Source organism: Gavialis gangeticus, unplaced genomic scaffold (genome assembly GCF_001723915.1).
Source record: "Gavialis gangeticus isolate Ggan-Ray unplaced genomic scaffold, GavGan_comp1, whole genome shotgun sequence".
In the NCBI taxonomy this organism is placed as follows: Eukaryota; Metazoa; Chordata; order Crocodylia; family Gavialidae; genus Gavialis; species Gavialis gangeticus.
This window is the reverse complement of record NW_017729030.1, coordinates 53750288-53774190: the sequence shown is the minus strand read 5'-3', so window position 1 is coordinate 53774190 and position 23903 is coordinate 53750288. Positions and strand designations below refer to the sequence as shown.

General features: G+C 44.1%; 1 protein-coding gene across 4 annotated transcripts in view; it reads left to right on the top strand.

The window, feature by feature from the left end:
* The window catches only part of CSGALNACT1 (chondroitin sulfate N-acetylgalactosaminyltransferase 1), a 140439-nt gene that overhangs the window by 93194 nt on the left and 23342 nt on the right, over positions 1 to 23903 (top strand). For all 4 annotated transcript variants that reach the window (XM_019522225.1, XM_019522227.1, XM_019522226.1 and 1 more), the window contains 3 exons: positions 1649 to 2576; positions 19772 to 19988; positions 21226 to 21327. In XM_019522225.1, coding sequence (XP_019377770.1) covers positions 1946 to 2576; positions 19772 to 19988; positions 21226 to 21327 — 950 coding nt within the window. In that variant the 5' untranslated portion in view covers positions 1649 to 1945. The remainder of the gene's footprint in view (positions 1 to 1648; positions 2577 to 19771; positions 19989 to 21225; positions 21328 to 23903) is intronic.

Below are 23903 nucleotides of genomic sequence, written 5' to 3'. Positions count from 1 at the left end.
GAAAATACTATGTGAAGCTCTCAGAACACTTTTAGCCACATGGACTGAACCCTGCACATAGTATTTCCAACGGCATCAGTCCCTTGATTTGTAAATCAGCTGTGCATACTGCAATACAACTTTGATTCAAAACTTTGAGTGATAGATTATTATTCTGTCTGTGGGCCTGACTTGGGCTTGTATTTTCATTATGAAAGGCATGTAACAGATACTTTGTAAGAGAGAGCCTCTATTTCAAAGAGTTTTGTTCTCTGTTTAGGCAAGACTGACAGTAAATGGAAGGGGGACTAGAGGTACAAAGAGAAGTGATGTGCCCATGACCACACAGCTGTTCTGTGGCAGAACAAGGAACATTTCTTCACACTCTGTCTGCTGTTCAGAAGTCCTGCTGTTTAAATTTATATATATCTCACTCCTGCTTGCACTTGAATTTTGAAATTAAAAACTGGTCTTAGAGAAACACTGAAAGATGCATCTTTTCTACAGTTCATATCAGTTCCTATTTCTGACTTACTCTGCCTGTGTTATAAGAATTCACAATATTTTTTAACCATAATGATAGATGTGCACACATGTGTTTGTTTCACTTTTCTTGTTTTCAAAAATGACTGAACCATTTTGCTCAAACCAGAGCGTAAGAAGACAACCAGGTTCCTGAAGCAGCCACCACACACAGGGGCACTGATGACTTCTAGTTGCCACTGCTGCCATGATGACTATCACGATCAAGTGGCTGCAGCAGCAGCTAGTTTTTTCTTCCCCCTGTCCCCAAAGTTGGCGCTCCAGCCTGCTGCCCTACTCCCCTGTCCTAGTTATGCCACTGGCTCAAACCTTCTATATTTTTCAGCCTTAGAAAGAGACCAGGCATGGAAAACATCACAATATATGTTGAAGTGGTAGAAGTTTCTTAAAATTATCAGCAACTGAAAGCAAGGGCTTAGAATGAAAATGCTGGGGCATCATTAGCTATATGGTGTGGGTGTACTGAAAGAAATGAAGTTGGTTACATGCAAAGCACCTGTTGACTTTCAATGGAACTAAATTGCATGGCACTTGTGAAAATTCCACCCAGATCTGCTTATTGCCCTCCAGTTACAAATATGACATGCAACTAGTCATGAAGACCAGTTACAGGGATTGGCATTCAAAAGTCACCCTCAGATGGGACTAGATTTTCAAGACCTTAACGCCCAGCTTGGGAAACTTTCCTGTAAGAATCCTAGTGGGAACTGCTGGGTGCCATGCCTTTTTAAACATCATAATTAGGTTGGTACATGAGAGCTAAGCTCTCTGGAAAATCTGCACTCTGCTGTTTTGGAGATCCAGCTGTAAGCTGACTGCTATGGATGTATGAAAGTAGAGTTCTAAGCTCAGGTCAGTTGTTCATAATCAATGGGACCATTCATGTGTTCAAAGCTAAGGATGTATGTATAGGGTTTCCTGGATGAGGCCTTGTGTTCTCTCAGCTTTAGCACTATCCAAAGTGGAAGTACTTTACAACAGTCTGAGCTGCTTTAGACAGGCCTGAAAGGGACAATAGCAAATGCCGCCACGTGCGCAAAGCCTTGGAACCCTTGTCTCCAAAACCACTGACTTGATTTTGTAGAGTATGTGTTTGTGTAACTGGTCTTTGTCGTATGTCTTTCAGGTCACTTTCTGCAAACACGCATGAGCTGATCAGGTTACAATGGAAGTTATAGACAGGAGTGGCAGGTATCACTTGGCTCACTGCCTCTGCTTCATAGTTCAGCTTTTTGTACCGTCAAGAGTATGCAAGACTCTGCCCAATATCCAAGCAAGGCATTCATGTTAGGACGAAGGTGGTAAAGCAACTTGTGTGCACACATGCATCTATTTAAGATGACTTCAAGCACAGGAGCTGTTATGCTTGGACATACAAAGTGATGTAGGTCCTGACATACTCTAGGCAGCTCCCTGAGAGACGATGTTTCGGCGAGGGTTGACTGCATGGCTTCCTCGGTTGGCTGGCCTGCTTGTTGCTGTCTTCTGTGCTGTATCCCTTGTCTACATGTTGGCCTGTACACCAAAGGGAGATGATGAACAGCTGGCATTCCCTTGGGCCAACAGCCCCACAGGCAAGGAGGGTTACCAGGCTATGCTGCAGGAGCGAGAAGAGCAGCACCGCAATTATATCAACAGCCTGAAGAAGCAAATTGCACAGCTGAAAGATGAGCTCCAGGAGCGGAGCGAGCAGCTGAAGAATGTGCAGGACCACTACACTGACTCACTGGGTGTGGGGCTGGATCGCAGCAACCCTGAGAAAACCCAGACTGATCTGCTGGCATTCCTGCATTCCCAGATTGACAAAGCAGAGGTGCATGCAGGCGTGAAGCTGTCCACAGAGTATGCAGCTGTGCCCTTTGAGAGCTTTACTCTGCAGAAGGTGTACCAGCTGGAGACAGGACTGACACGCCACCCTGAGGAGAAGCCTGTGAGAAAGGACAAGCGAGATGAGCTTGTGGAGGCCATTGACTTGGCACTGGAGACTTTAAATAGCCCAGAGGGTGACACCAATACAAAACATCGTCTGTATGCAGCTTCTGACTTCATTGAAGGTTTGTATCTGGAGGACCAAGAGTCTTGGTGAATGAGTGAGTTTGGGGTTGACGAAAGGTTCTGATGTTACTGTCATGGGGAGAGGGATGCTGTCACCACTGAACCTATACACCTCAGGAAGCATCAGTCATAGTTTCCCAGGACTGTCCCTGTGACTCAAAGGAGCTTCTTGCAGGGATCATGGATAATTTAAAGGACAGTTCTTTGAAAAATGATGTGGTAAAATCAGAACCTTTTTATCTCACAGATCTGTGGTTTGTGTGTATTTACAGGTTTTTACTCTAGTGAAGAATTTCAGAGCCAACAGAGCTTTGGAGAAAGGGTGCTGGTTTGCACACTGATAACTACATCTCAAATGCAGGTTCTGCTTTGTTCTCCATTAGCCCCCTGCAGTCCCTTTGTCTATTCTCAGTTACACCTGTGTAACTTCCGTGATGATGACAATAAAGTTGCAAGATACACCAGAGGCAGACTCTAATGACTGCAGTTGCTCACCTAAAATTTGTTTGAATTTGAATACAGTATGGAATTGCACAGGTGTAAATCAGAAAAGGTCAAATGTTCCCCATAGAACATTCCTTATTAGTGAGGATGCACAGGGTTAACCTCTAGACCAGTGATTCTCAATCCGGAAAAGTTTTTACAGGTGATGCACAGTATTAGCAAATACATATGTGATAGACAAGGTAAACCCAGAAATTCCAGATAGAAATTCATAATGTCCAAAACAGTCTGACCTGTTGTGGTCTTTCTGAGTTTTTTTGCAAGAGATCAGTATCTTTATACCCATTTGCCAGAAGGGGCACAGGGAAGCAAAGTGACTTGCCTGCAGTTACCCAACAAGCCAGTGGCAGAGCTGGAAATAAAACCCAGCTCTCCTAGGTTGTCCTGTTTAGTCCTTTATTCATTGGGACACGTTGCCTTTAGATCACATTTCATAACAGAATTACTTATTAAGGTAATAAGTACCCATTCTGGACTTCCTGGTTGCCATTGCCAACAGGAGTGCCTGTGTGTGCCAGATCTGGAGGCAATGGCTTTGTGATGAAGACACCTGATAGTGTAGCTATTGTGGAATGCCCAAGGTATTCTGCTGAGGAGCTGCTGAGAGACAGATAGATATGATCTCTTCCCTGAAGAGTTTCCATCCACACAGGGTGAGTGACCTGTTGGGACTGGGGAGAGGACTGTGATCAATTTGAAAGAACATGTATGTATGCTATTGATTTTTGTTTGGGATGTTCATGGGAGCTTCAGGGTGTTTCTTGAGAGCTGGGCTCCTAAGTCACTTAGGTTCTTCTGAAAATTACAGCCCTCCTATAATGTTAACATTAAGAAAAGGAATAAGCCCTGCTCTGCTTCCCTTAGCTACTTCTCAAGCTGTTCTACTTCTGGCATCAGAGGAGAGTAAGCAGCCTTATGAATCTGCTTAGGGATGGTATTCATGCCTATGGGATGGTGTGTAGGAATGAGGGGAGAAGCAGCCAAGAGGTGTAAATTTAGCCCAGCATTTGTTGTAGAGCAGATGGGATGAGTTGAATACGAACAAAATCAGAGAAGTAAGATGGGGTAGAGCTGTATACTAGGGCTGTCTGAAATTTCACCACCAGTTTTGTTTCGATGCTGTTTCACCCTGTTTTGAAACAGCCTCGAAACAAAATGAGGCCAGTCAAAATGTTTTGCCGTTTCAAGGTTTTGCCCATGGGCTATAATGGGGAAACTCAAAACATCCTATAATTTTGTCATTTCTGGTCAGATTTAGATAAAACTTGCAGAAATGGTAGCCCCTTCTGAGGGCATAAAGCGTGTCAAGTTTCAGGAAGATAGGTGCAGGGGGTTCAGAGAAACTTCACCCCACAATCTTGAGAGCCAAACTTGTGTTATGTATATGTGTTAAGCCACAGCAGAGTCAAAACTACAGAAATGCTAGCCTCTTTGGAGGCCACAAAGCCTGCCACATTTCTAGGAGGTAGGTGCAGGGGGTTTGGAGAAACTGCATCCCAAAATCCTGAAAGCAAAAATCATGTCACGTGTACGTGTTAAGCCACAGTGGGGTCAAAACTGCAGGCATGCTAGCCCCTGCTGAAGCCACAAAGCCTGCCAAGTTTCAAGGAGATAAATGCAGTGGTTTGGGGGAAACTGTACCTCAAGCTGTGGACAAGAAAACTCATGATATGGGTGACACTGTGTGTGTTAAGGCGCAGCAGGGTGAAAGCTGCAGGGATCGTAGCCCCTGCTGCGGCCGCAAGGCCTGCCAGCTGTCAAGGAGATAGGTGCAGGGCTTCTGGGTTCTGAGGCCCTGCATCTCTAGCTGCTGACAGGAAAAACTCATGAAATGTGTGCTTGTGCAACTGACTGTCTCTGTGTTGGGGCAGTTGATTGTCTGTATTGATTATTTCTGCTCCTTAGTCCTGGTTTTGTAGGTGTTAATCCATGCTCGTTAAGTTATTAGCTAGGTTCTGTGTATTGAGCTGGTCCCTGAGTGAATCATGATTAATTGGTAACTGCTAACACAGTAGCTTAGCAGCCAGGCCTGCAGTAGTATTCCCTACCCCCCCTCCAGTGCCCCAAGATAGACTGCACCAATCTTCTTGAAATTTAGCAGACTGTGGCCTCAGCAGGGACTAGCAAGCCTGCAGCTTTGACCCCCCTGTGTCTTAACACATACACGTGACACAAGTTTTGCTTTCAGGATTTTGGGGTGCAGAGTCTCTGAACCCCTTGCACCTATCTCCTTGAAACATGGGAAGATTTGTGGTCTCAGTAGGGGATAGCATCCCTGCAGTTTTGACCCCCTTGTCACTTAACACTTACACGTGACATGAGTTTTGCTCTCAAGATTGTGGAGTGAATTTTCTATGAATCCCCTGCATCTATCTTCTTGGAACTTAGCATGCATTATGCCCTCAGAAGGGGCTTCAATTCCTGCAAGTGTCATCCAAATCTGGCCAGAAATGACAAAGTTATAGTGTGTTTCAACCTTCCCCATTATATCCTATGGGCGAAACATTGAAACAGGGTCGAAACGGTAAAACGTTTTGACGGAACGAAACGGAACAGCCATTTCAGCTTGAAACAAAACACTGTTCTGTCAAAATGTTGAAATGCTGGTCGAAACAAAACACTTCTGTTTTGCACAGCCTCACACTCATGATGCTAAATACCAACCTCTACTGTGTCAAGTCCATTCCCCAGACACTAGAGGGCTGTTCTATCACTTCAGCCATTTAAAATTGGACAGCAGCTAGCTGCTGAAACACAGTTTCTGGGACATCATTATGGGATCCTTCCTAGCATGACCTAACTGGGTCATCAGTAGGCCTAGAAGAGGCTGTGGAGGCCTATTTTGACAGAATGTAGAGATCAGGCCATTTCTTTCTTTAGTGCATTTTAGTTAGTAAAGCACATTCAACTCCAGGTTGCATTTTGCTTTTCAACAAGACATCTATAAGCTATACGTCAGACTAATGTGTCTGCCTATATGAAGAGCTATGAGCACTCAGTGTTCATGGTGGGTGTGGGCCCCATGTAATACCATTGAATAGGGAGGCTGGAGATGTGTCTCCCACCCTCTTCAAATTCTTAAGAGGCTTGCCCATAGCAGCTGTGAAGACTCAGGTGTCCCTGGATGTTTGCTTGGGTTTGTTGTCTGTTTCCTTTATGTTTGTCTTCTGCTGAAAGCTTCTTATCACCTGGAGTAACTCTGCCTGATTTCAACATCTGTTAATCTTTATTGCAGCCCTTTCCATATCCCAGTGTGGTGTTTTATGTCTCTCTGCATTGCAGATACAGCAATGTGCATCTGCTATAACAAAAACAAAAGCAGCTCTGGATTTCATTGCAGGCAGCATTGTAGGCTAGACATGGGAGGTGAGAGTGCTGCTCTGCCTGGTCTTGTTTATGCTTTGGTGAGAGCACTGTGTTCAGTTTTGGGCACTGCATCTTGAGGATATAGAGAAAACTGAAGAGAATGCAGAGGCAAGAAATTAAGATAATCAAGAGGTTGGAATGGAAGACATATGAGGAGTGATTGAAGGATCTAAGTATACTTCACTTGGAGAAAAGGAGATTGGAGGGTGGGGGGAGCATGCAATAGCAGTTTTCATATATTGAAAGGCTGCCATAGAGAAGGGTGAAAAACTCCCTCTGGGAGTGGGAGTAAGTGAGCACTGGCACCTTGTTCAACTGAGGTGCAGCCTGTGAGGCCCCCATTAAGTCCACATCTGTCTCCTGGCTTCCTTATCTAACACACTTCCCATGACCTGTTGTTCTTTCAGTGCTCAAGTTCCTAAGAGACGGCAGTGTTCTTGGGGCTGAAGTACATCCCACAGCTGAGGATCTGTGGGGCCTCTTAGGAAATGTGGCTTCCTAACTCCATTTTAAAGACATCCCTGCACTTCACCATACCTTTGATCTGGTATTGGGTCTTCTTCTGCTGGACTCTCACTAGCCCTGGCCTCTCTCAGGCATACTCCATGTTGGCTGGGTTTCTCCTAGCTCTGGCTTTTCCCCAGGCCGACTCACAATCACTGTGCCCTAGGCTCAGCTCCTTTCCCTTCCACTACATGGGACTTCCTGCCCTTTCCCTTCTCATATCCTCACAGGACAGGTTATCTCAGTCTAACTGGTCCCACTTAATGGGCCCTTCCCTCTTTTCCCTTCTTTCTTTGTAAAAGGAACAAGGGAGCCCAGTTACAGGTAAGACATGTGGCAACAGGTTTAAATTGCAGCAAAGCAGAGTTAGATTACATTTCAGGAAAAAAATAAACTTCTTAACTGTTAGAACTGTAGGGTAGTGGAACAAGCTGCCCAGGGAAGTTGTGGAATTGCCTTCGCTGGAAGTTTTCAGGACGAGGCTGGAGGGGCATCTGCCTGGATTGGTTTAGGAACAGTGAATCCCCCACCTATGCAGGGGTTGGGCTAGATAACCCTGACTAGAACTCACCTCCTCGCAAGACAGAGCAGTGTTTGTATTCCTGTCATCTTCTTTTTAGGAACAAATTCTGGTCTTGTTGATACTGATACAAACTAGGAAGAACTCCACTGAAATCTCTGGATTTATTTTCACTTTATACTGGTATAAACAAGACAATGGGGCATTCTTTGAGCCTGTTTTGGGTTTTTCCCTCTAGGCTGTCAGTCAACTGTGCATGTGCCCAGCAATAAAGAGATGTGGGATAATCCAACTCTGGGAGCACGTATAAATGTAGAAGACATGGTGTGGCAAATCTCAGCCCCAGGGGCGGCAGCCATGATGTTCCCTGGGGGCTGGGCAGCTTGGCCTAACCCAGTCTCCAAGGTAGAGCTCCCTTAATTGCTTGCCTGCCACTTGTTCTTACAGAGGATTATGTAAGGGAGGCTGCCCATGGGCCTTAGAGTGAGCCTTAAGGTGTGCAAGTCATACCAGGTCCCTCCTGGACCTTGCTAATCTCAGTTGGGCACTTAAGTTACTCATGCTCTCTTAGCACCTGTAGGGTTAAGGGCTCAGTGCCTGGCTCTTCCCTTCCCTACACCATGTCCCATGCTTCATGGGTGTTATCACTCATAACGTTAGCTTTACACATTCAGCCCCCTTGCACTCTTGGGCTCCCTGGTCCCATGTGCATCCCTTTTCTTCTGCGCTCTCGGGTCCCCTGGTCTGGTTCTCCACCCTTCTCTGGGCTTTTAGACCCTCTAATCTTGCTCAGTCCCTTTCAGCCTGCTCAGTCCCAGCAGGGCTCAAGGCTAATCCATCAGTACAACTTAATAAAACAGCTAGGCCCTCTGGCAGGCCCCAAACTTTCTCTGGATCTAACATAAAATCAAGGCCTGTATAAATGAACCCCTCTCTATCCCAGGTACCTTTCTCTTGTTCTCTGGACTGCAGGGTTGCTTGCTCTGTCCTATGATCAAGTTAGGAGCTCTGCTGCTAATAGTTCCTGTCTTCATGACTTTCAGGGTGAGACTGCCTAATCAGTTCAGGCCCAATGCAGTATATAGCTCCAGCCTGGCCAGCTGCTGGTCAGGTGAATCCTTAATCAACTCCTTTCATTACCTGCAAGCAGCCTTCCAGGCTTCCTGCCCTCTTAATGGAATAGGCACAGCCCAGTGCCCTGTTACACAGGGGTACAGAGTAATCCTTGCTGTGTGGCAACTTCCAACCCACAGGAAAGTGTGCTGCAGTCACAGAGAGCCAAACCTAGCAGGGCATATTGCAGCCAATTGATCACATTACTCATTCATTGATGGTGAAGTACTGTGGAAGAAGAATGAGTCTACAATGCTAGGAAGAAGCTTGTAATATAATAGTCCTGGATTCACTTCATTTATGCTGCTGCATGCCCTTTTCTGTATAATGCCATGGCGTGTAAGTGAGACTCAAGCTGCATGGGTGATTAACCCAGATGAACATAACATAAGAGAAGAAATTTGTCTCCTTGATCATGGCACCAGTGCTGTGGCCTTGCAGATGACATTTGAAGAAGAGGTTACATTCCTGGCTTTTTCAGAGTGACCACTTGAGTTCGCTGAGCCTGGCAGCTCAGGCAAGAGCATCTTTGGTGCCTTCCTTTACACAGAATAGTTTCTGGACCCCATAGCTCTTTATTTGCTAAGGCCAGCTTTCTTCATTTGATATTGACTGGGAAAGGCAAAGTTAACACGTTCCTGGGAGTGTAGAAGGCAACACATCTCAGCTTTATTTAGCAGTGGTTTGCCTTGCTGCTTGCTTCAGTGGTCATGGCAGTATAAAATGCAGAGTGGGAGACCATGACATTCAAATGACTGCAATGGTTTCCTGGGGTCCCTGAGATGCCATTTAGAAGAGTGGATTGGGAGGCTGTAACACATGAATCCCTGCAGCTCTTCCCTCTGGCCTTATCAGTGCCAGTTAAACCCAGCCCACTGTAAGGGGTATTGCCTCTAAAACAAAACTCATCCCTGAGCTACTTATTTCTCAGCCCACAGCTTCCAGAACCCAGTTTGTAAATGCTTAATTTATCATTTGAAAATTCACTACCATTCTTCATTAGCATACAGAGCCTTGGCACCTTAATCAGAGGCCAGGACTCCATATACATACAAACACCAGCTGGCAATCATATGGTTCCTGGCTGGCAAATAAGACAAGAAAGGTACTGACAAAGAGCTATCAAGGGCCTGCAGATAAAAAAAGAGATGCTTCAGGCTTGTGTCTTGTGGAAAAAATTAAACCAGGGCTTTCCAACTTGGTACTGGCTGAGGGCCACAGGCCCTCTGGACACCTGCTGTGCAGGCCACACACCGTGTTGTGCTGCATGGGTTTCTCTCTGCCTTGCTGCACCAGTGGTGGGCATCCCACCCTCAAGGCACTGCACATGTGCTCCCAGACTGAATGGGGTCCCTGAGTCTTCCTGAACCCCCAGTCACAGGCTCCCTCAGTCCTGTATCATCCCGAGGGGTGAAGGCAGGAAGTGGAAACAGGAGAAAGGAGTGGAAGCCCCAGAGACTCTGCCAGAGGGTGTTGTGGGGAATGGCAGCCAGACTGGGAGCCCAGGGGCCCCAGGTTAATTCTTTCAGGAATGTATGTGGCCTGTGGGCTGCCAGTTAGATAAGCTTGGACTAAAGCATTGTGAAAATGTCCTGCAAAACCCACCTTCAGAGCGGTTGCTGCAAAGCATCCAAACCAGAGGTCAAAGTCTCAGCCAGTATCCATAGGTGGAGCTCTGTAACAGGAAACCCAAGCCCCGTTACTTGCCTGGAACAGAGGAAGTGGACAGGGAGGCTGACCCCTTTTGAGAGCTGAACTTTTGGGAATCACAGGGGGAAGGGGATGCAGCAGGTAGCTCAAAAGAGATTCAAGCCTGGAGGCCAGGAGCAGCTAAGGAGCCAGGAAAGCCTGCAAAGCAGGGCAAGCCAGGCAGCCCATTAAGTTAAGCAGCAACAAGTGGACAGCAGCCAGGTGACAAATAAAGCCAGGGCTTAGGAGCTGGGAAGGGAGGAAAATTCTAGCTTGGAGGAACTCCAGTGAGAGGAACTCCAGGGAGCTGAGGAAGGAAGTCTCAGCAGATCCAGATAGCAGTAACCTTTTTTTTGTAACCCTGGAGGGTTGGAAATAGCATATAACCAGATGATTAACCCTTTTGGTTCTGATTCTGTGTTTTGGAATTGAGTTAAAGGATTGGAGGACTGGAAGTGGCTGTAAGGGTGGAGGAGGCAATGAACAAGGTACCTGATAGGCACCCTTTGCTGCAGGGCTGAAATCAAAAGAGCCAGGGCCAGAAATAGTGGACCTGAGCCAAATTTGAAACAAGCTGAAAAGGCTGAAGCCTGACCAGGGTTTGGGGCTTGAGAGGTCCAGTGCTGATTTTGGGCAGAGAGAAAGAGAGCTTAAGGAAGAGAGTCCCTACAAATGGGTAGATGGAGTGTCATCACTGAGGTGTGGGCATGGCTACAGGGGTGGCAAGGAGGCCACAAAAATAGCCCTAGGGCACCAAGGAAAGGATTACCCTGGTCTTAAGGGCAGCCTCCCTCTGAATACATACCAATCACCACCAAATCATGGCAGGTGAGGAGCAGCAGGTAGAATAGACTGGGGAATATGGACAGAAAGAGGCAGGGACCAAAGCACAGACCTGTCACAAGCTCCGTTTCCATTAGCAAGACTATGCCTATTTATGTCTACCAAGAATCCAGTCCGACTTCACAACAGCCATTATATACCATGCCAAAGCTGCCACCCTTGGGTTGGAGCGGGGCAAGACATTCAAATCACTGTATTTGTGTTTCATGGTACCTTGGTGCCATGGTGCAGGGCCCCAAGACGGAAAGATTATCTGGTTTCCTTGATTTCTTCAAGTTATTGCAGAGGGCAGGCCCAACTGCAGGGATATAAGTAAGACCAGAATAGGGTGGATTTGCTCTGTCACTGACTCTGTCTTCATTGCTGTTGTATTATTTGGCCAATGTACAGGCTGTACAAGATCAGGGAGTCTACCCTGACCCCAAGGCACAGCTAACGAAGGGCAAGGCAGAATCTAATCCACTGAAAGTAACCATGGGGGAAGCTGCTATACTGTGCTTATATAATTCATTTTTAATATATTATTAATTAAGGACCCCATTGGCTTTGATGTTCACCAATGGTAGGAACCTGAGGCATCATCAGCAATTCTTTGATTTGGGGATAATCTCTATCACAGCTCATTGATGGGTCTTGAGATGATTTAAGAGTTCAATCCTTGAGCCATGAATCCATCCACAGAAGTTGCAGGTCTTTCCACAGGGAAGAGTAGGCTGCAGGCTAGGATCTCTCTCCTTTTCCTCCTCCACTCTTTCTTCTCTGCTTTGAGAGATATATTCATAGATGTTAGGGGTTGGAAGGGACCTTACAAGATCATCAGGTCCTGCCCCTCTGCGCTTGAGCAGGAAAGACTGCTGAGGTGAGATGACCCCAGCAAGGTAGGCATCAAGATGCTTTACCCTGAAATGGGCTGTTGCTTGGTTGAGGTTGCAGGACCATTGAAGTTGTTTGGAAGCTAGCTCCTCCCATCTCTTGATGTCAGCATTCATTTTCCTGAGGTAGGCTTTCAATGTGTCTTTGTAGTGTTTCCTTGGGCCATCGCAAGACCTTGTGTTGTTCCTAAGCTGGGAGTAGAGCACTTGTTTTGGGAGTTGAGAGTAAGGCATCCACACAGAATGAGTGGTCCAGTGAAGCTGGTGTTTGAGGATCACTGATTTCTGCCACCACTAATTTTTAATGTCCCTGATCCTCCTTTGAGCTTCAGCTTTGAGGAGCTGATACATTTCCTTTTTCTGCTGGGATGAGATATCATCTTGCCAAGCAGAATGAGCTCTTCTCTTCTGGTTGAAGAGTGCTTGGATCTCAGCATCATTGTCTTCAAACCTATCTTGGTGTTGATGGGTTCAACAGATTCAATAGATTCAGCACAGGTCATATGGGGTGCAGACAGAAGTGACAATTTTTGCCCAATCTGACCACAGAAAGGAGTTTATAGCTGTAACCAAACATAAGGGCACCACTGCAGACAGCTTCAGAATGGCTGATCTGGTGAAAATCAAACTGCTCATTTCATGAAGTATCAGATAAAGATATTTCAAAATGTAGCATCATTTGTAACTTGTGTCTGCCTCAGAAGGCTTTGCAAAAATTGGTCTGAGTTACAGCTGGGAGCTGCACTTCTGTCTGCTGTGACAGCAGTTTTAAAACCCTTCCAGAGTTTCTCAATGTTGCCTTCATTTGTGGACAGGGCAGAGAGCTTTTCATGAAGACACTGTTGGAGATCCTTACAGAACTTCAGGTGTTGAAGAGGCTTGGTGTTGAGAGCCTTTCACGTTGCTTTTGACTGTTTTTGGTGTTTTGGAGCAAGCCAGATATTCATAATGGATCAGAAAAGACGGTGATCTGTCTAGCTGTCATCCATTCCTCATATGGCTCATGTGATACAGATATCCATTCGATCATGGACTCTAACAATAGCACAGTTGAGGAGGTGCTAGTGTTTAGAATGAAGGTGTCTCCAGGTGGTCTTGTATTTGTTACTTTGTCTAAAGAAGGTGTTCTTGATGCATGCTCTGCATATTTGCTCAGAAGGAGGATGTGTTGGTTTGGTTTCCTTACTCCTTTCTTCCCAATTGCACCACTCCAAAGTTCCAAGTCATGTGCAACTCTGGTGTTGAAGTCACCGAGGAGAATAATCTAGTCCTCCTTCTGTGTATTAATACCTGGTCAAGGTTGGAGAATTGTCTTCAATATAATCATCAGCATTAAGCATTGGGGTGTATGCACTGAGGATGGTGGCATACTGGTTGTTATTGAACTTAAGACAGAGGGTCATAAAACATTTGTTAATGCCCACAGGGAGCTCCATAATTGACGGAGCCAATTCTCCATGACAAAGCCAAAGCTGTAAATGCATCTGTCCTGTGCTGGTTTCCCCTTCCAGAAGAAGGTGTAGCTTCCACCCTCTTTCCTCGGGTGACCCTCATCTGGTCATCTTGTCTCACTCAGAGCTGCAGTGTCAATTTTGTATCTTGCTGGTTGCCTAGAGATGATGACAATTCTTTCTGGTTTTTTGTCATCTTGGTTATGCATCAAAGTGTGACTGTTCCAAGTTGCATAAGCCACTGTCTCCTTATCATCTTTTTGACTGCAGAGAGAGTGATTTCACTGGACATGGTTACCCAGCCAGGATTAGATAAGACAGCCAAGGTTTAGGGTACCTTTTCCAGCCCCTTTCCCATGTGGGGCAAGCAGAGAAGATCCTGAATAGGACCGTTCAGTCATGGTAGCAGCTGTTGAATTGCACCCCTGTCTCAATGTGGATGAAAGACCTACTGCCCCTCTGTATGGAGTTAAATTCCACTCAAGTGAGCAAAGTTTTTCTCCTTCCTTCTTATCAGGACAGCAGGCTTATTCAGTTGCATCCAGAGTCCCAAATCATTACACTCCAGTTTGATTTTGCAGCCTGACTTAGCTACAAAAACAGAAGTCTCAGCCATCTGAATATGTAGGAGAAATGTCTTTATGCACAGAATTATTTTGAAAGCTTCTGTGACATCTTTATTTTTTTTTGGTCATTTGTAAATGGAACAACTATAATTTAAGTGGCACAAAAATCAATGGTCTTGCCTACATCGAAACTGAGGAGCTGGCATACCAGCTTTACATTAAAGTGTGGATCTTCATGCCTCACTACAGAACTTGACTCTGAGACTGCAGGCTTTGCAGGTGCTGCAACCCACAGCCTGCTTCGAGAACAGGCTTGATTCACTGATACCTTCTGGCTGCTTTGTGCTACCTGCCAACACAGAGTAGTTGTAAACTTGGTTTAACCAGCCAGTAAAGTCAGGTTTATAGCTGCTGTATCCTTCTGGAGCAGTGTAAATTGGCTGGAACTTGTTGGTGAATCTGGCCCATTATTACACCTAAAGAAATAAAATTTTAGCCTGATTCTTCTGAAAGCTGCTTCAAAGACACCAGCAAATGAATGCTTGCCATTACCCTGTGCAGTAGGGTATATAGAGTTAGTCTCTGTGTCTGACAGCTTGGATAGATGGAAACAGAGAACTCACCATACAAAGGTAAGACAGGGAGTTGCTGTCAAAGTCAGGGTGAGAATTTAGATATATTCGTGAAATCACTTGAAATGTTGCCATTGATTCAATAAGGCCAGGTATTTCCTTGATGATATAAGTCCAAATTCAGCAAACCAGGTTAGCACTTGAGTCAGTGTCCCCTTGACTAAAATACTCTGCTGATTCAGGATCTTACTGACATAACAAATAATATTAGGCTGCTATGATGTTTTCACTCTTGTGAGCTACTTCTGCCTCTGGTATCTGTCACTGCTGTTGTCCACACCAATCCCAAATCAATGACTAGCAACAGTAGGCTGCTCTAAAATTGTGAATGTGGATGATTGCATCAGAATTCCTCTTAGCACATACATATCCCCTATGCTCCATTCCATGTTTTCATTGCTTTTCTTAATGGACGGAGAGCATTTCTGCCAGCAGCTTGTTAAATGGAAATGTTTCTGCTGTATGATCTAGATGTTTTAAAATAAATAATTGCTGCCTCCCCCACAGTTTCTAGACAGAAGCACTTGTGTTTGGGATCAGAGTGCAAACCTACTTCCTTGTATTTGAGTTAAACAACTTCTCTACAGTTTTGCTATTGCATGAGAATACTTTCCATAATTCCAGACAGTTTGACTTCAAGTAGGAATAGTTGGCGTGTGCTGGAGTTTTCCATTTTCCTTGTTCAAAAATAAAAGAGAATCTCCACTCTTCTGCTTGTAATTATTCCCCGTCATATTGCTGATGTCTGAGTTGCCTCTCTTTTTATACTGGGATTCATACTGTCTGGTTGTTATAATTGTTTCCCCTCTTTTTCTTCCTTCCTGTCTTATGTTCATTGGGTTTCTGCCAGGTTTTGGAGTGTTAAAAGGCAACAGAGAAAGGCAATTTTTAGTGTATATCATCAGCAAGCAAACACCTCTTGTCCTAGGTACAATGTGATTCCAGCCAACATGGGTTAATGAAAATCTATTGCTCATTGGGGCAGGGCAAAACTCATGGCAACTCCAGTTTACACAATGGGAAGTGAAGATGAAAATATTTATGAATCATTCACCTTAATGCAGGAAGGAGATAAGAATAGATGTTTTGATACTCTTCCTAATACATCTGAACACTATTCCCAAAGCAAAAACTAACAACTGAACGAATGTACTTTTTATCAATAGGGGCAAGAGCCTAGAAAGGAGCATTGTGACTTTCGTTTTAGTCAGTAAGAACATAATAAGCAATTGTTTTGTAGTTGGGATTTTAAACAAGGACGTTCAGGCAAATCACAGTTAATGTCTGAGCCTAGAGTTAATGTCTAAACTTGCTATACAACCAGTCAGCCAGCTGTGTAAGATATCAAAAATGCATTGCAGGTATATAAAGATCTTACACAGGACAAGGAATAAATCTTTTCCTGTAGGGAGTTGAGGTTCCTATGGGCAATATTTTAGTTCATAGGTTGCATGAGGCAGTTTGTAATGAAAATTTAAAATTAGTTCTGAAAGTGAATGAAATGGTTGGACTAAAATTAGAGAGAAATATAGGCGAACACAATCTTAATTACTGCTGCTAGGGAATGCAATAAAAAGTAAGTAGTAAGCACAGATCCAGAAAAAAAGATAAAGCCAAGTGAACTTTTGCATGTTTTTATTAAGGTCAATGGGACTTAAGCCTGTATTTAACTACTTTGCTGACTGAGTCTATAATTATCCTGCATTGAACAGTATTTCATTAGGACTCAGTAACTGTATTGTGGTTAGCACTGTAAGAAATATCTGAGAAGCTGCATTGACTGTTATCCATTAGGATGAAATCAGATTTGTCTGAACTGCAGTATAGAGAGTGAGGTTTTTTCCATGTCCTCAGAATGTGAATGCAGTTGGCAAACTAAAACCCTGAGATTATTTGCCCTGGTTTTAACTGTTCTTATACCAGTATTCCTATTGGTTTTCTGTCTTCCCACCTTCTTCATGTTAGAACCCAGTTTTCCCCCCAAAAGCTGTTTCTTTTGGTCATTTCCAAAGTAGGCTTCTGAGGGTCTTTCAGAGTCTCCTCTATGTTTAACAATGCAGCCCGTCCCTGGTGTTAAAAAATCTCGGATTAGTTTTCTTTGGCATAAATTTACTCAAAGCATTCTGGCAAATCTTAAGCATGCTGCTTTGTAGAGAAATGGAAATTTTGAAACTAGTTGATCTACTAGAAGCAATAAAAAGAATTTGCTATCCTTTTTGATATTTAGCTACTGTCAAACTTAAAAAAATGTTCTGTTTTTCTTGGAAACTGCTTAGTGATATGTTGTTTATTTTTTAGTAAGGCTTGTTTCTAGCCATGGCTCATCTTCTGAGAAGATGGCTCACTTGATGTATTCTCTAAAATCCCATACCTTATTAAAAATCTGTAATGTTTTTAGTCATGATGGCAGTAATCAAGCCATTCCTTAGGGAACCGAGGGAGCCTTAAAGCAGAAAGGAAGGATGTTCCTGTGGTTAAGTGAGTAGCCCCTGACTCAGATGTGGGTTCAGGTCCTAGCACTGCTATAGATGTGTTTTGTGGCCTTATATGAGTCCCTTAGTTTCTGTGTCCCTCAATTCTCCATACATGAACATGTGTGTTCTGTTCCATCCTGCTCAAGGCCCTAAAAAAATATTGACCTATCTGCTTTCATAACACACCATCAGCTTACATCACAGAAAGCAGCAAGCAGGAGGAAGATACATCCATCTTTTGTATGAAGTGTTTTTCAGGAACTTGAGGAGGCTGGAACAGGATTATACTTAGGCTTCTAGTAGGTGGAATAAGATCTGGCCACAAATGTGTTTATTTGTAATGGGATGCAGGGAAGTACAAATCAAACACATCTGCTTGATCAAGTAAGTTAGTTGAAATGATTACAGAAAGGACACCTATATGGTGATGATTCAGTAGCAATGAACCAGCATTGCTCCTGCTAAGGAAAATAATCTCACTAATCTTTTTGAAGTTCTCTGAACATATCAATGAAATAATGGGAAGAGGAGCCGCATCCATTGCCAGTTGATTGGAATTATTTTGACAAAAACAAGATGATATCAGGGAAACTAAGCAGCCGTGTGGTGAGAGAGAAACTACTGTTATGGACTAGACAGTGACTAATACAGAAAAGAAAGCATGATAATAAATGATTATTTGAATCAGGTCATGTGTACAAGTCCCCCCCCAAAAGAAAAAAAAGGGTCTTTATTAGATTTCTTTTAGACAATTATGTATCCATGTGTTTTGTTTGTCTCTTGAGTTCTTTTAAGAAATTGAAATCTAACCATACTCTTATGTGAATTGTAATTGCTAAGATAGTTTGAAAATTACATTTAAGAATTAAGTATGAAAGAGAACAATTCAAATGTTAATGAGTCTGGCTACAACAAATGTATTTATTCAAATGCCCTGTTGTGGAGATTCATATGTTATTGCAGAATAGGTGAGCTGGGGGGGAGGTCTGCATGCTACTGTGTCTGCCTTTCAACCTCAAACTAGAATTTCAGTAGTGCCTGGTACTTGCTGTGGCTCCTCACAAGCAGGTAGATTTCACCCATTTTGTGAATCCAAAGAAAACTACTTACAGGAATTTGAATAGCAATATACCACCAAGCACTGTTATAATCAACTACATAGTGTACGACCCCTGTTAAGAAAGAGAACAGTGGTTTTAGTACCAGACAAAGCTATTCACTGAGCAAGCACTGGGCAAGAACTATGCATACCAGAGGTTCCTCACCAATCACTCTTGAACTTCATGGGCACTGACAGATGTGCAGGCCCCCCTCTCTAATTCATGGTGCTTTACATAAAGTGCCATGAGTTAGAGTTCCTCACCCCACCCCCGACCCAACAGACGTTTACCTGCTGAGTTGGGGGGGGGCAGGGGGAATTGCACCTGCCTGCAGGGGAGGAGCATCCTGTCTCTTCAACCTCACCCCCAGCTTCCAGCTTGGGGAGGCAGGGATGGCTATCAGCATGAAAGGAGGAAAAATGGGAGTGGGGAAGGGGAAGCCAGAAGCAGTGAGCTGTTGGCTGGGGTTTGCCTGGCCTGAGAGGGAGGGAGAGGGCTGTCAGGGGCTTCAGGGTGGGAGGGCTCTGATCCAGCTGCCCCACCTCTAAAGAAGAGTGCCTTTATCTGACATCTCATTTGATGAGGGTTAATTTTTCATGCAGTCAGCCACTTTAAAAGCACTCTGCAGCCATGAACGTATGTCACAGCACAGCTGTAGAGCACCTCAGGGGGGCTGATCATATGAAAAATGTAACTTCTGTCTTTGCCCCATGAGTCTATTGTTGTGTGCCTCAGGATGTGGACAAGAATAGAAAATTCACCACGGCAAGGGAATGCAATTAAAATACAACATTGATATATACTAACCTATCCCATTACAAAAGGAATTTAGAGTTTAAAAGTTTATTGTACTCTCTGAAGTTCACAGGTCTTCACATCTTAGAAGACTCTGCTCCAATAGGCAGATCTCTCTGAATTAACTATAAGGATGTCACCTAGGTACAGACATCCATGCCTAATAAATACATTAAATAATTTCCATGTCTTGTCATGATTGTTCAGGTTGGTGATAGAGATTCTGGTGGCTGTTAGGAACGGTCTCTTAGACATTTTCAATGCAGGATTTTTCATTGATGCCTAATAAAAATTCTTCAGAAGGAAAGAACCTGAAAATGCAATCAGAAAACTGTTTCTCTCAGGGATGCACCTAACATACAGCCTAGCAAGTGCTCCTTCTACCTTCCTCTTGTCTCATCAGAATGGACATAGCGCTCTGGATGTTATGTGCAACTAGATCCTCTTGAAAAGTAAGGAACAAATGTATAGCCAGATCTATTGTCATGGCATTCAGGTACTTATAACACAGCTAAATGTGGCCAGATTTTTATAGGGGTTAGACAGATCACATCCTTCAGTCTAAGACTGTCTTCCTGCTGGATGGTGAGAGCTGACTCCGAACAGTGAAGGAATTACAGTACATCCCGTTTTGGAAAAAGTGATGTCTCATTTATTTTTAGTCAAATCTAGGTTAGATGAATAGTATTGAATAGCTGGTATTACAACTTCTTCTTGAGTTGAATATTATACTAACATTTTCCTTTTTTCATATATTTCCAACAGGCATCTACCGAACAGAAAAAGACAAAGGCACGTTGTATGAGCTGACTTTCAAAGGTGACAGGAAACATGAATTCAAACGAATTGTTTTATTTAGACCATTTGGTCCTGTCATGAAAGTAAAGAATGAAAACATCAACATGGCCAACACACTCATTAACGTCATAGTTCCATTGGCCAAAAGAACCAGCAAGTTCCGACAATTTATGCAAAATTTTAGGTGGGTTTTATTTTGTGACTCTATAATAGCTATTTTTATTTTTTGGACAGCATGTTGCAGTTAAAGTAAATACCAAGGACGTTTCCAGTGAAAAATCCTATTTTTTGCCGAAATTCAAATTAGTTTCTTACAAAGAAATCCATTGGCAGTCACTTAGAAAAACATAATATTGCGCCTGAACTGCAATTAGCTTTACCAGTGGAAACCAGTGGAAGGATTTATATAGCATTTATCAATCATTTTGAAGTGGGTGCCATGTGTACTCAACATTTTATCCCATTTGAAACACAGTATTTCCATCTGGAAGAAAGCACTTGTCAGAGCCACTTCAATACATATGTCAATCTCACTCCATAGAAATACTGTCTAGAAAACAGGGGTCACTTTATTATCCCGACAGCTTGCCAAGCTCCTCAGTGATAGGACAGATGATTAGCTACAAAGAAACAATAAAAACTGTTCTTGAACTCAAGGATATTGTCTCCTTGTTACTTTTGATCAAGACTCATTTTTTATTTCCTTGTCCTTAAAATGTGGCTGTGGCATTTGCAGGAATGGATTTAATTAAGGTGCATTGCCAAGTGTGAACTAATAATAACCTGGCCAGCTACGAGGTTTGCATTTTGATAAGTCAGAAGTTTGTGAGGCTTCCAAATAACTTTGCTGTCCAGAAGAACTCAGATGTTGAGAGATGCAGAAATTACTAGCTGCTTGATTTCTTCACCCATGGGAACTGTTTGTGTAGATCTCCCTTACCTGGTTTTCAGGGACATAACTAGAGATTGCAGTATGCAGAAGAAGTAGAAATGAAGGCATGTGATTTTTTTTTCCCTCTTCAAGTTTCCCTTTCTCCTTTCAGTATTGAGGTAGCACCTGCTGGCTTTACTAGTTAGCCACATAATTGCTGGCTTCCTGCCAGTGGCCTTCACACTATCTTCCATGTGGCTGGATGGGCCATTTCAATGTTCTGAAATCATAACACAGGTAACTAGTAATAACACTTCTCTCCTGGCTAATAGACCTCTATAAATTATATGACACCCCATCCTGCCAGTGTATTATAAGAGAAACAACATGTTTGTGTCTGGGTGCAACGGTCTCGTGCTCTCTCTCAGTGGAGTTACACCAAGAAACTGTGTATCCTGAAAACTCCCATTATCATCCTGCCATCTCAATTAAATATGCTGAGCATCAGTTGGGAAAGCAAACCTTCATGAATCTGTTATGTCTGTTCTAGGGAAATGGGCATTCAGCAAGATGGGAAAATTCACCTCACTGTGGTTTACTTTGGAAAAGAGCAAATGAATGAGGTGAAAGCAATATTGGAAAACACCTCCAGGTACGTATGGTCCTCTTTTGAAACATGACTAGTCACATGCAGTGGGGGACCCACAGACCAGAGACTAGACATCCGTTTGATTTCCTTTCCCCAGCCCTGTCAGAAGGCGCTAACAGCAGTGGAAGGATCATTGCCCTTCACTTACCATCAGTTAAAATAACATTACCTTGGGAATTCCCCACCTGTGCTTGCACAACACTGCAACATTGCAGGCATTTCAAGCTCTGGGGCACATTTTATGAACTCAGCCAAATGTAACTCCCACTTTACAGCTGAAACGATGATCAGTCTGGAAATGATCAGCCCTGAATTTCAATGAACCTTAGGTAAACAGCTTTTATCAACTGGGGCTGAAGTTTGACTTGGAGAGACACCTAAAAATTGGGATTTGTAATAGAATCTAAGGCTAAGTCCAAGCTTGTGTCAATCTAGTTTACATTGCCAGGGGTGTGAAGAGATGTGATCCTTGAGTGATATAGCTCCTACAGGCAAAAAACACCTACTGTAGACACATTTATACTAGCAAAATTGTACTTTCTACTGCTGTAGCTTATTTTCATTGTGGGGGCTGGTTTTACTGTACTGGTATGGAGTGCTCTGCTGATTTGATATACCTTGAGGCCCCTTTGAAAATCCTAACTTTAAGTATTTTCTACACTTGGTGAAAGGCCCTTTGCCTTTTCTCTACTTGTATTGTGCGCTAACAGGAAAGGTCAGAACTGCTGAATACAGATCAATGTCCTACTGTCCTGATTTAGATGGATACTCTGTATTCATTTGAGCTTGTGCTACCTGAATGAAGTGGAGGAAACAACACTATTGTGCTATGGATATATGAACATTATTGTACAGGGCCAGTTAGGAAGGCCAACCGTACCTTGTCATGCATCCACAGATGCATCTCGAGCAGGTCCAGAGAGGTGATTCTCCCCCTTTATGCGGCACTGGTCAGGCCGCAGTTGGAGTACTGCGTCCAGTTCTGGGTGCTGCACTTCAAGAGGGATGTGGACAGCATGGAGAGGGTCCAGAGGAGGGCCACTCGCATGATCAGGGGACTGCAGGGCAGGCCCTATGAGGAGAGACTACGGGACCTGAACCTGTTCAGCCTCCACAAGAGAAGGCTGAGGGGGGATCTTGTGGCCTGTTACAAACTGGTCAGGGGGGATCAGAAGGCATTGGGGGAGTCACTGTTCCCCCGAGCACAGCCAGGAGTGACCAGGAATAACGGTCACAAGCTAGTAGAGGGTAGATTTAGGTTAGACATCAGAAGAAGCTTTTTCATGGTCAGGGTGGCTAGGGTCTGGAACCAACTTCCAAGGGAAGTGGTGCAGGCTCCTACCCTGGGGGTTTTTAAGAAGAGGTTAGATGAACACCTTGCTGGGGTTGTTTGACCCCAGTACTCTTTCCTGCCATGGTGGGGGGTTAGACTAGATGATCTTCTCAGGTCCCTTCTGACCCTAGAAACTGTGAAACTATGAAATCCTGAGTTAGCGCAAATTAGCACTGTTCCACTGAGATCACTGGGCATGTCTATGGCAGATGTTTATGGCACTGTTATGATAGTCTGTACTGTTCAATGGAGGAGTTGGTTATTGTTTCATAAGAGCATGCTGAAATATTGTTTGGCATAAAATGGGATTTCGGGAAATGTTGATAGTATTGCCAGGGAGCACATCTCTGCAGTCCATTCTCTGACAGTGTTATCAATGACAATATGGTCCATATGGCTGTGTGCTCTGATGGTCTAGCTCCAGGGTTACCAGCCTTTTAGGAGTGGCAGGCCAAAATAACACAGCTGAGCCCAAGGAGGATGCTACATGCAACCAGGCTGCTGCCGTTTCCCCTCCCACCAACTTGCTGCTGACTTGCTTGCAGCCTGGCTGCCACCACATGCTGCCAACATCCCAGCTCCATGCCCTAGGTGAAATTGCTTGATGGACTAGGCCAGTGGTCTCCAAACTTTTTTGACCACGCACCCCTATCAGTAAAAAATTTTTGAGCACGCACCCCCAATATACGTATATTTATATTCGCGTACCCCTATCAGTAAAACATTTTTGAGCATGCACCCCCAATATATGTATATTTATATAAATATATATATAAATAGAAGGTCTAATATTTTCTTCTTGCACCCCAATGGATCGTCTTGCGCACCCCACTTTGGAGACTACTGGACTAGGTTGCAAGCTGGGAGGTGTAGGAAAGTTAGTCTAGCCTTCAGGTTTGGGAGCAGCAGCAAAGCCAGACTGAAGGGGGTAAGAAGAAGGTCCCGGGTAATGTGGGGCCCTTGCAGGACACGTTGGGAAATTTGGTCGTCACACCAGACGACAAAGCTAACATGTTTAACAATTTCTTTGCCTCCGTCTTGCTAAGTAGGGACCAGAACAGCTACCTCCCTGCTGGGCCCCCCCCGGGCCCCGGGGGAGGCACACCTGGGCCAAGGGTTAGCGAGGATTTAGTTAGGGAGCTTCGGAGGGGCTGGACGTTTTCAAGTCAGCCGGTCCGGATGATCTCCACCCTAGAGTTCTAAAGGAACTGGCCAAGGTCATTGCAAGTCCCCTGGCACGGCTTTA